General features: G+C 44.1%; 1 protein-coding gene across 1 annotated transcript; it reads left to right on the top strand.

Annotated features, from left to right (window-relative positions):
• Positions 1 to 1,761: 1,761 nt before the first annotated feature.
• On the top strand, positions 1,762 to 9,803 carry ZBTB46 (zinc finger and BTB domain containing 46; the record flags this gene model as incomplete). The annotated part of the gene is made up of 2 exons (XM_010179087.1): positions 1,762 to 1,815; positions 8,834 to 9,803. Coding segments are annotated over exons 1-2 (1,024 nt in total), but the record flags the coding sequence as incomplete, so codon positions are not given.
• Positions 9,804 to 10,663: the final 860 nt, after the last annotated feature.

The raw sequence follows: 10,663 nt of genomic DNA, 5'->3' as shown, positions 1-10,663 counted from the left end.
AAGAAGACTTGAAATAGAAATTGAGAACAAAGTCAATGGTGTTCAGAGCAGAGCCACAAGGATGGGGAGGGCTCTGGAGAACAAGCCTGATGAGGAGTGGCTGAGGGAACTGGGCTTGTTTAGCCTGGAGAAGAGAAGGCTGAGGGGAGACCTCATCACCACCTCCAACTGCCTCAAGGGAGGTTGTGGAGAGGTGGGTGCTGGTCTCTTCTCCCAGGTGATGGGGATAGAACAAGGGGAAACGGCACCAAGCTGTGCCAAGGGAGGTTCAGGTCAGAGATAAGGAGGAAGTTCTTGACTGAGAGGGTCGTCAGAAGCTGGCACAGGCTGCCCAGGGAGGTGGTGGAGTCACCATCCCTGGATGTGTTTAAAGAGCGGGTAGATGAGGTACTTAGGGATATGGTTTAGGGGGTAGACAGGAGCGGTTGGACGTGATGATCTCAGAGGGCTTTTCCAACCGAGCCATTCTGTGATTCTGTGTGATTCTGATTCTGTATTTGCTTCAGTTGGGTCATATTTGTTTTCAGGACTTTCACAGTTCTGCTTGTTGCCGTAAGAAGGACTGGATTTTCCTTACATGACTTCATTTGTTTATTAGATACATTATTTCACCGTTTACAATGACATTAGGTTGTAAGGGAAAAGCTTTCTTCGTATTTGTTGTCTGATGTTTCCTTTCACAATCTGTTACTGCAGAAGCTGGGTCTTGAAATCAGCAGTATTGATTTACACCTGATTTTCCCTAAGAGAGCTGGTCTGTGTATTGAAGGTGTCTGAAATATATGGCCAGGAATATATGGCAGATACTTTGCTGTGATGACTAACAGAATATAGCTTTAAATAGTATAGAGATAAGAATATTTTTTTAATAAAATTTTTTATATACTTTTCAATAGTTTTTAATAAAATGTAATCAGAAGTTTTAGTTAAATGTTGCAGTTGTGGTGAATATGCTATTCTGAAGAAAAGAAAGTCTGTTTTATATAAGAAAAGCAGGTGTACAAGGTGACAGTTATAGCGGATGCATCCTCACAGGCAAAAAACCTTTGTGTAGACGAACAATTCTTATTCTTGTAACCATAAACGTTAATATTTTCTCAGAGAAGTCTGTGAAAGGTGCCTTACTCTACCTAAGGATGTGTATTTTACTCACAGTTTTCAAAATCTGAGGATTGTTTAGTCTCTCAACCTAGAACGACACCAGCCAGTGGAACCAGCCATGAAGTGTTTCAAGAGGAAATTCTCTTGACTATTCCATTGCAAACCTGATTTTTTTTCCCCAGGAGTTGCACTGGTAGCTTTTTCACCTCGGTGTTGGTTGGGTCACTTAAGGTGAATTAGTGCCCTTCAGGCCACAACCGTCTCTTTAAAAAGTCATTAAAGTGAGAATGTTTTGAAAAGCTACCAAACAGGAAGCACTGTTGTTTCAAGGATCCCTTTGAAGTTTTAGTATCTAAAATAAGACTTTTTTTTTCTTTCCCATCCTTTAAGAAGTAACTTTTGCTGATATTGTTGCAGAAAGGTACCAAGGCTTTGATTACCTGCAATTGATACGCTTTGAGTTAACATTTTTTGGAGTTGAATAGGTCAGAAAGGACTTGAAAACGTACATTGTTGTTCAGTAATCTTGTAATTTAATGCTAATAACTTCTCTTGGTCTTGGTTTTTCGCCACAGTCCCGTCTTTCTCCAAGAAGAGCTCCCAGCGGCGCTGTCAAAGGCCGCACACCAGTGCACTCCCTGTGCTGCCCTGGGGCTGTTGATGTCCTCAGCTGTTGTAGGAGAGACACCAGACCTGGAACCCAGTTTGTTACTGGTAAGGGAATCGGCTTGGATATTAACATTAAAGTTTTTATGCTTTCTCGAACAAAACCACTAAAAATCTTTTCACTGCTTATTACTTCAGGAACACTATAGCACAATGCTAATCTCTGCTCTTTTTATTCCCCCACCTCCTATTTTTAAATTTACAGTTTCTACATTTCCAATTCTAACTTCTGATTGCCCTCTATCCAAACTGTAGCTGACAATTTTCCCTTAGCTTTCATTTTCAGAGCTGGTTTCCTCTTGAAATTCCTTATGTGCTGTCAGAGGTAATGAAGGTTAATAAATGAATTTTTCTAAGATACCTTCAGAAATCTTCTCTCTTGGTTGCACTTTTGTAGTGTCCAGCTTCTGCACACTATAGCTGACTCCATAACTTCAGGTATCACAGTTGGAAAAGCCCTCTGAGATCATCACGTCCAACCGTTCCTGGCTACCCCCTAAACCATATCCCTAAGTACCTCATCTACCCGCTCTTTAAACACATCCAGGGATGGTGACTCCACCACCTCCCTGGGCAGCCTGTTCCAGCTTCTGACGACCCTCTCAGTAAAGAACTTCCTCCTTATCTCTGACCTGAAGCTCCCTTGGCACAGCTTGGTGCCGTTTCCCCTTGTTCTATCCCCCATCACCTGGGAGAAGAGCCCAGCACCCACCTCTCCACAACCTCCCTTGAGGCAGTTGTAGGTGGTGATGGGGCAGATGGTTTGATGGGTCAAATCAGCCGCTGGTTTAGTTTTGGATTAGAGTGAAATGTTTAATGATAGCTCCCTGTTATTTTCAGTTCTGTTTATTTGAGTTGCTTGTGGTGCGTGTTTGCGTTGTGGAGACAAAGCTTTGATGCTGTGAATGCCTAGAAATGTGTACTATTTTGCATGTCTGTATTCTTTTTGCTGAAGTTGGCCTTCTTTGAACTCCTAATTGCATTCAGATCTATGTATTTTCATTGTAGAGGTAATTGAAAACTGTTAATATGGTTTTAAATGTATTTCCTGGCTAAATTGAGCCTGAACTGATGGGGAGTTGAAGTCTCTTTGCCTGCCCTGAGCAGTTCAAGCACGTGATTTCTTTGCCGTGCATTGGCCTCTCAAGTTTGATAATAAAATATAACTGGTATTTTTCCTTAAATTCACTGAAAGTCATTTGCCTCCCAAATCCTTGCCTTTTCTGTAATTCTGTAGCATTTCTCAAATGGAATGACAAAACTTCTATTTCCTTCCTGTGGCTCCTAACCCGTAAGGGTGAACGTGCACTGTTGGGCTGCAATTAAACATCTTCATCCCCAGCCATAAGGGAAAAGTGGTGTGTGGTTGTTTTCACGAAACCATGAGCTGTGAGTAACCTCTTTGGCCCAAGGGTCTGGTCTGGGCTGTTTACAAACAGCTGCCGCTTTCTCTTTGGATTCAGTGTTGTGGTTGGAGTGACCAGCTCAGACAACGAAAGAGCAGTTTCATGAATCAGAATTGGAGAGAAAACTTTCTTTTTTGGCAGCTGCTCATTTTCCTAAGCTGCTACTTGCTTCTGCTTTGAACAGAGCCGAATAGACGTGTATAATTTTGGGGTATGTAGCATCAGGAGTTAAAATTCTTCTGGAATTGTGTTCCCTTCTTCAAAGACATTTATGAGAACAAACTTGTGGAGGTTGATACTTGTAAATCTTACGAGTGGTATCTTTGCAGGGAGTTTTCATCCATTAATATCCCAGGTCTCTTTCTCTTATTGAGGAGCATAAGTACAGGTGCTGTCCTTTTCGGTTGCTAAGGTTACATTGGGGATTTTTGTTCTCAGCACATGGGTAGGAGGAATCCTGTGCATTTCTGTTGTCTCTCATTGGCTAAAAGTGAGACTCTTGTTGTGCAAGGAGACATTTCAAGCCCAATCTCACCTTACACAGCTCCTTAGTAGAGGAATTTAAAATATGTTGGAATGTCTTGGGAGTGGAGACATGGACAGGACACAGGGGAAGCAGGAGAAGTGGGGCGTGTTTGTTGTTTTTTTTTTGTGTATAATAAACTATTGGAGGGAATTTGAGTTCTTCCTTAATCTGGTTTGACTTTTCTCCGAAGGGAGAGGAGGGAGGAAACAACACATTTTTGGTTAAATTCCAGTTGGTCCGTTTTCCCTGGGGAGCGTAGAGTGACTGGTGAATATTTTGATCCTCATAACCGGTGTCCTTAGTTTTACACGTAGAAGCACGCTTAGAAAATCGTAACCAGCTACATGTCGTGTAATTCAGATTCTTGCTTTGCTTATATTCTGAGAGAACAAAAAGCAAACAGTCAAACAAAAACCCTACCAATAACGAAAACCCAAAAAACCCCTCCAGCCCTTGGGTTTTTTTTTTCCCCCCTTTTTTCCTGTTTCCCTTCTGAGTGAAGTTTTTGTCCCCGCTATTTCCCAGGGGACTGCGCTGCAGAGGCTTTCATCTGCGTGCTCCGTTCCTTGACTGGGGCTTTTTGTCAAAATTCAAATAAAGCACTCGGTTTTCAAGGCAACAGATTTGTGCCCCTTAATTTTATGGGTGCGTACGCTGAGGGGTTACTGTTACTGGTTTACTCTCTTTAAAACCTTTCCAGCGTTAGGTGAAAACTCTGTTTATTTAGACTCTTATCAGGTGATGTTTTCATGTTCAAACAACTGCACTGATAGTGCAAAATAAACACCATAGGTGCTGTATTTGTCGAACCGGGTTCACTCTGGCTGGGGTTAAAGATTGTGTAAATTATTAATGCCTCCTTTAAGACCAGGTTTTTGACAACATCAGAAATAAAAAGCTGTGTCTTGATAGAAGTTTGCATGAAAGTGATGGTTCAACCTGCTCGAGTCCGTTGTTCGTTTTGCTGTTACACGCAAGCGTTGTTTGTTTAGGGGACGATTGGTTTAATTATTTGTGGAAAAGTAATAGACCTGAATTACTGCCCTATCTGCAAATTGACTTATGGAGAAAGCCGGATCTGCTACAAATTATTTGGTGGAAAATCTACAGATGAGCTTTCACGGTTCATTGGCTTCTTGGAAAGCTGTGCTGTGGCCATGTGCTGTCGTCGCAGGGCCAGGCCTGAAGGATTTTGGTAGGTGCTCAACTCTGAAATCCTTTGGTGTCTTAAAAAGACCTGAGATAAACCCAAAAATATATCACAGACCATCGAGGTCTGTTTCTGAAAAGTCTCAGTGGTTTATTCCCTCTTTACCACGCTTCCACTTTTCTAAAGAAATCTTTCCACAGCATCTTCTGAGTGGAGATAAATATCGTTACCAGGGAAAGGGGGAAAAAAACCCAACCAGCAGCAAGCCACAAACCAGCATGTCACGTTAGAAAACAAGAGCACGGGGTTTTGAAGCTTCCTGAATTTTTAACTACTAGCAAATTGCCTTAAATTTAACTTGGATTAATTCCCTAGCGATCCTTGACATTAAACGGATGTTCTGGTTTGACACGGGTAGACGGAAAACTAATTAATTCCTCGGAATTTGAGGCATATTTAATTTTTTCCCCCAAAGACCTCTCATTTAAAAGGTACAATAGTGCTGAATGTGGAACGAGGTACATAAGGTACCAGACCTGCGGACAGAGGAAAATCAAGACATCTACAAGAATAATTTCAGGTTTGGAAGAGGTTATGGAGGGCGCCTTCTGTCAAGGGCTTGGTGAGTGGAGGGAGGCCAGTAAGGGATCTTGTATAGGTATTTTTGTGTGTGTGTTTAGTAAAAATCCCTTGATAAGGAGTGAAGTCAGAGAAAAGCCACTGCATGAAGAGGCTTCATCCATGAGAAGCTCCAGGTGAGGCAATGGCCGAACCTCAAATGGGTCCAGTCTTAAACTAAAGGTAGCAGGAGAGAAATATTTTCATCTGGTTTTCGGCGTAGACATCTTAAAGGACAAGGTGTATCTAAAATAGACTGGGGGAACCTGACCCACTGAACTAAGCTGGATAAACATATCACAGAATCCCAGAATCCCAGACTGTTAGGGATTGGAAGGGACCTCCAAAGCTCATCCAGTCCAATCCCCCTGCCGGAGCAGGAACACCCAGATGAGGTTGCACAGGAAGGCGTCCAGGCGGGTTTTGAATGTCTGCAGAGAAGGAGACTCCACAACCTCTCTGGGCAGCCTGGGCCAGGGCTCTGTCACCCTCACTGAGAAGAAGTTTCTTCTCCAATTGAAGTGGAACCTCCTGTGTTCCAGTTTGTGTCCGTTACCCCTTGTCCTATCATTGTTTGTCACCGAGAAGAGCCTGGCTCCATCCTCGTGACACTCACCCTTTAAATATTTATAGACATGAATGAGGTCTCCCCTCAGTCTCCTCTTCTGCAAACTAAAGAGCCCCAGCTCCCTCAGCCGCTCCTCAGAAGGGAGATGCTCCACTCCCTTGAAATAGTAAAAATATTAAAATACTAAATATACTAATCCCTCAGCCGCTTAAATAGGAAATACTAAATAGGAAATACTAAAAATAGTGAAGAAATAAAATCCCAAGAAATTGGTGTAATTTTCAGGTGAAAAGCATTCAAGAAAAGCTTTGTTGCGTAAACTCACAAAAGCAGGTGAAGACACTGACAAATACCATCAAGTGTATTAAATGGAGGAAGAGAAAATGATCCTTGCAGGAAACTTCTCCCCCCCAGCTCCAGTGAGGTGATGTTTTGGAATAGGGGTTTTGATACCCGTGAAGGAACAGGAAAGGAAATGCTGTATCTGAAACCTTCTGATCGCTTCGCGATTGTGTGCTGTGAGGTTTTCTCGCGTCTTCCTCCGAATTGTGTGGATACGGCAGCTGTTGAAGACGGGATGGGTGATGGACAACTCACTTGATCCTGTGTGGCAGTGCATATTTCCTGAGGGGACTGAGCTGACTCTTCAGTTCCTAAAAGTAGATACGGTGGTGGTTTCTGGAAGAAAGACAACACTGACCTGTCATTCTGCCTTAAGAGGTGGCTCTCTCCAGTGTGAAGATGTTGGGGAGCCGTGGGGTTAGAGAGCTGCTGTGCTGGCTGCTTCTAACATGACCTTTTCAGGCCAAACACCTGAAAAATCAGTTTGTTTTAGTTTTTGTTCACTCCCTGACTCATTCTCGGCTTGATTTTTATTTCTTTATTTCATGTATTTATTTGAGATGGAGGCGGCTTCCGTGTCACAACTTGATTTGAGGTCTTCAGGCAGATTTCTGTGGTAGATGTGGCATCATTCAGGTGGTGTAGAGCTACAATATCATTGACCTCTTCCAGTTCAAATTGAAAAAAGACATCATTTTCTTTGTGTGTTCTGTGCTTAATTCTGAATGGGTTTGAAATAGATGCACACCAGCGCAGCCAGTTTGTGTGGCAGGAAGGAGGATGGTCCTTCCTCTCTTGAGGGAACCGAATGCTTCCCAATGAGCAGGAACCAGCTGGGCTTGAAAATTGCCATTTCTGACACTGCGAAGAGACAGCTCCAGTCTGCAGAGCTGGAGGAGCCCGTGCAGGCAATTCTGTGTAGTTTGGACTTGTGACTCCTCAGGTGGCTGCCCAGAAGAGAGGTCCTGTATCTCATATCTTCTGTGGGCTGAGAGGTTTATTCTAACCAGTAGTGATGGCTAAACTGTCATACTGTGTGACGACATCATCATCATCAACAACAAAAACAACAATAATAATGATTATGATAATAACGGGGCAGAGGTTTTACGGCTCCAAATTCCACTGCACAAGAAGCCCACCTGTGTGTCAGGAAATTTCCTGAATTGTGGCTGTCCTAGGACTGGGTTTGAGTCTGAACTCGATGGGTATCACAAAGTCGCTTCCAGCTCCGTCAGCCTCCTTACTGACACTGCTTCTATTTCCCTTCAGGACCGTAAGAGCTCAGAAATACAGCGATTTTGGTTTTATCAGCAACCGCCACAAGCGTAAATCCAGGCTTCTGATGTCTGTGCCTGCCCACAATTATCCTCAGAATTTGGTCTCGTCAGCACATACCGTTTTTATATTTGTATTGGGACGTGTGGACCCACGTATCTATTCTATTTTTTAATCAATATCTGAGAATATTTATGCCACTGTCAACATGTCCACATTTAAGACCTTTCTTTCTCTTTTGGGGTGTAAGAGGAGGGTAATTTGGAGCATAACTCATAAGATCTGGGTCTCTGCCGTGCTGCTGGCACTAACCAGCCTTTTATTTTGGATAATACTGTCAAGTTTGATGAAAGGTGATCAAAAGTCCTGTGAATTCTTGGCTCGATGGATGCTTTGTTATTTTGCTCATAAGCATCATTTCTAAAAACGAATGTTTTGAGTGTTTGTTAGAATTTCTCTACCTGATATCTCAGGGTGGTTGTGAGGTAAACTTGGAGAAGGAAAGCCACGAAAATAACATCCTTTATTGCACAGTGACAAAAATCTTGTGCTTGTGAGCAGTTAAGCTTCAACTAACATTGATTTCATAGTGCCGGTCTATTGCTGGTTTCGTTTGGGTGGGGACTTCAGATTTTGAGACCTGCGGTCTTGGATTTGCCAATTGCTTTTCTGACTTGAAAAGGGTATTTAGAGTCCCTCAGCGGCAATATAGCAAGGGAAATAGCTGGTGTCAATTGGCTTTTGCTGCTGGAGGATTTTGGCTATTCCTGCTCAGTCCCTTGAGGCAATGGTGTTACTTTAGTTTGGTCTCTACCAGCGTGGTTTCAAGCGTAGGACCTCTTTCGAAACCAAACTTTCCTGTACCCAAACAGCAAAAACCGACAGCTGCGTTCCCCAGATAACCTCAGCCAGGTTTTCTTACAAGTCTGTAGCGATTGAAAGAAATGTTATGAGGCATTGGAGGATTGAGTTTCAAATCGAGTCCCTTTTAACATAAATCATTGGAAGTCTGGTAAAAACAAGGTGCGTTGTGTAACGGATGCGTGGCGTTTCCAGGCGGGAGTTGTGTTTTGTGGCGTTGCTTCAAGATGAAACTGTTACTTAATTTGGGGGTTGTCTCTTCGTAAAACACAGCCCGTACTGGATTTTGTAATACTGTCATCTCCTTCCCCACACAGGACTTGTGGAAGAGGAAACACAAAGATTTCCAAATGAATAACCGAAAGGAAGATATGGAGATTGCTTCCCACTACCGTCACCTGCTGCGGGAGCTTAACGAACAGCGACAGCACGGCATCCTCTGCGACGTTTGCATTATCGTGGAAGGGAAGATATTTAAGGCTCACAAAAACGTCCTGCTTGGGAGTAGTCGCTACTTCAAAACCCTCTACTGCCAGGTGCAGAAAACCTCCGACCAGGCCACGGTCACCCACTTGGACATTGTCACGGCGCAGGGCTTCAAAGCAATCATTGACTTCATGTACTCCGCACACCTAGCGCTGACCAGCCGGAACGTCATCGAGGTGATGTCAGCCGCCAGCTACCTGCAGATGACGGACATCGTGCAGGCCTGTCACAATTTCATCAAGGCGGCTCTGGACATAAGCATCAAGTCGGATGCCTCGGACGACCTCGTGGATTACGAGCTTGGAGCCCCTTCCAGCAGCAGCACGGATGCTCTGATTTCGGCGGTGGTGGCTGGCAGGAGTATATCCCCTTGGTTAGCTCGGCGGACGAGCCCGGCAAACTCCTCTGGAGACTCGGCCATTGCCAGCTGCCACGAAGGAGGGAGTAGTTACGGCAAAGAGGATCAGGAACCAAAAACGGACAGCCACGAAGACATTTCATCCCAGTCTCTTTGGTCTAGTGACATGGGCTATGGGTCTTTACGGATCAAAGAGGAGCAGGTTTCACCGTCGCATTATGGAGGGGGTGAACTGCATTCGGCCAAGGATAGTGCAATACAGAGCGTGTTCTCGGAGCAAGGAGTGGGGGACGGCTGGCAGCCCTCTGGGCGCAGGAAGAACCGGAAAAATAAAGAAACTGTGCGGCACATCACCCAGCAAGTGGAGGATGACAGCAGGGCGAGCTCTCCGATGCCCTCTTTTTTACCTGCCTCAGGGTGGCCGTACAGCAGTCGAGACCCAGGTAAGTGATTCTTCTGGTTTTTGTGGCTGAAATAAAACATACGGAGTTGGATTTGGTGGTGGTGTGATCTTACCAGTCTCTGAAACACATTAGCTTGCTAAGAACTGAAAAATGTAGAAACCAAGCGCCGTACGGTTCAGTCGGGCACCTCAGCATCGCAGCATTTCAGGCTGCTCCTCCCGTGAAAGAAGGTGATGGTGTTTTGGCCTTGGAGATTGAACGGCCTAAATCAACCCCCAGAAACACCATGCTAATTGTTGGAGTTAATGAGAGAAAAGGTTGGGATTTCCTTTAGGAGGTGTGCAGACTGGTGTCAAGGTTGAAGAGTTTTCCTTGCAGAGTGTATTGATGGTGGAATTACACCACATGGGTGCCGCTTAGATTTAAGGAGATAACCTCCAGTACATCCTGGTGTTCAGGTGGGGTTTTCTCATGTGTAAGAAAACCACCAGAGCTTGGTGCTGGCAATGGTAACTCCTAAGAATACCATGAGTTTTTGAGGTGCTGTTAAGGCTTAAAGCGTATTTTGATGCGTGACTACTTGTAGCCTTGTGGCTGCTTTTAAGGTACATAGCCAAGGAGAAAAATGTTGACTTCTTTTGAGTCTTCAGTAGTTATTTTTCTGTCTCTGTGAGATTCATTAATCACTGGCAATTAATAGATCCAGGAATGTTACTGGTGTAGGGTTGGGCTGGTATTTTCCTAAAGATCTTAGGGGAATGGGGCATTAAATTCCCTCACACTGACTTGAAGGAGTTTGTGCTGTGAGGAGCCTGTGTTTCACTGCATACCAGAATCCGAGTCGGCCAGAGAAGGGTGTGTGAGATTATAGACCCTTATGTTGCCAAATTCGGCTGAAA

This window comes from Mesitornis unicolor, unplaced genomic scaffold (assembly GCF_000695765.1).
Source record: "Mesitornis unicolor isolate BGI_N332 unplaced genomic scaffold, ASM69576v1 scaffold15322, whole genome shotgun sequence".
NCBI lineage: Eukaryota > Metazoa > Chordata > Aves > Mesitornithiformes > Mesitornithidae > Mesitornis > Mesitornis unicolor.
The sequence above is the reverse complement of the archived record's forward strand: the minus strand, read 5'-3'. Positions and strand labels throughout refer to the sequence as shown.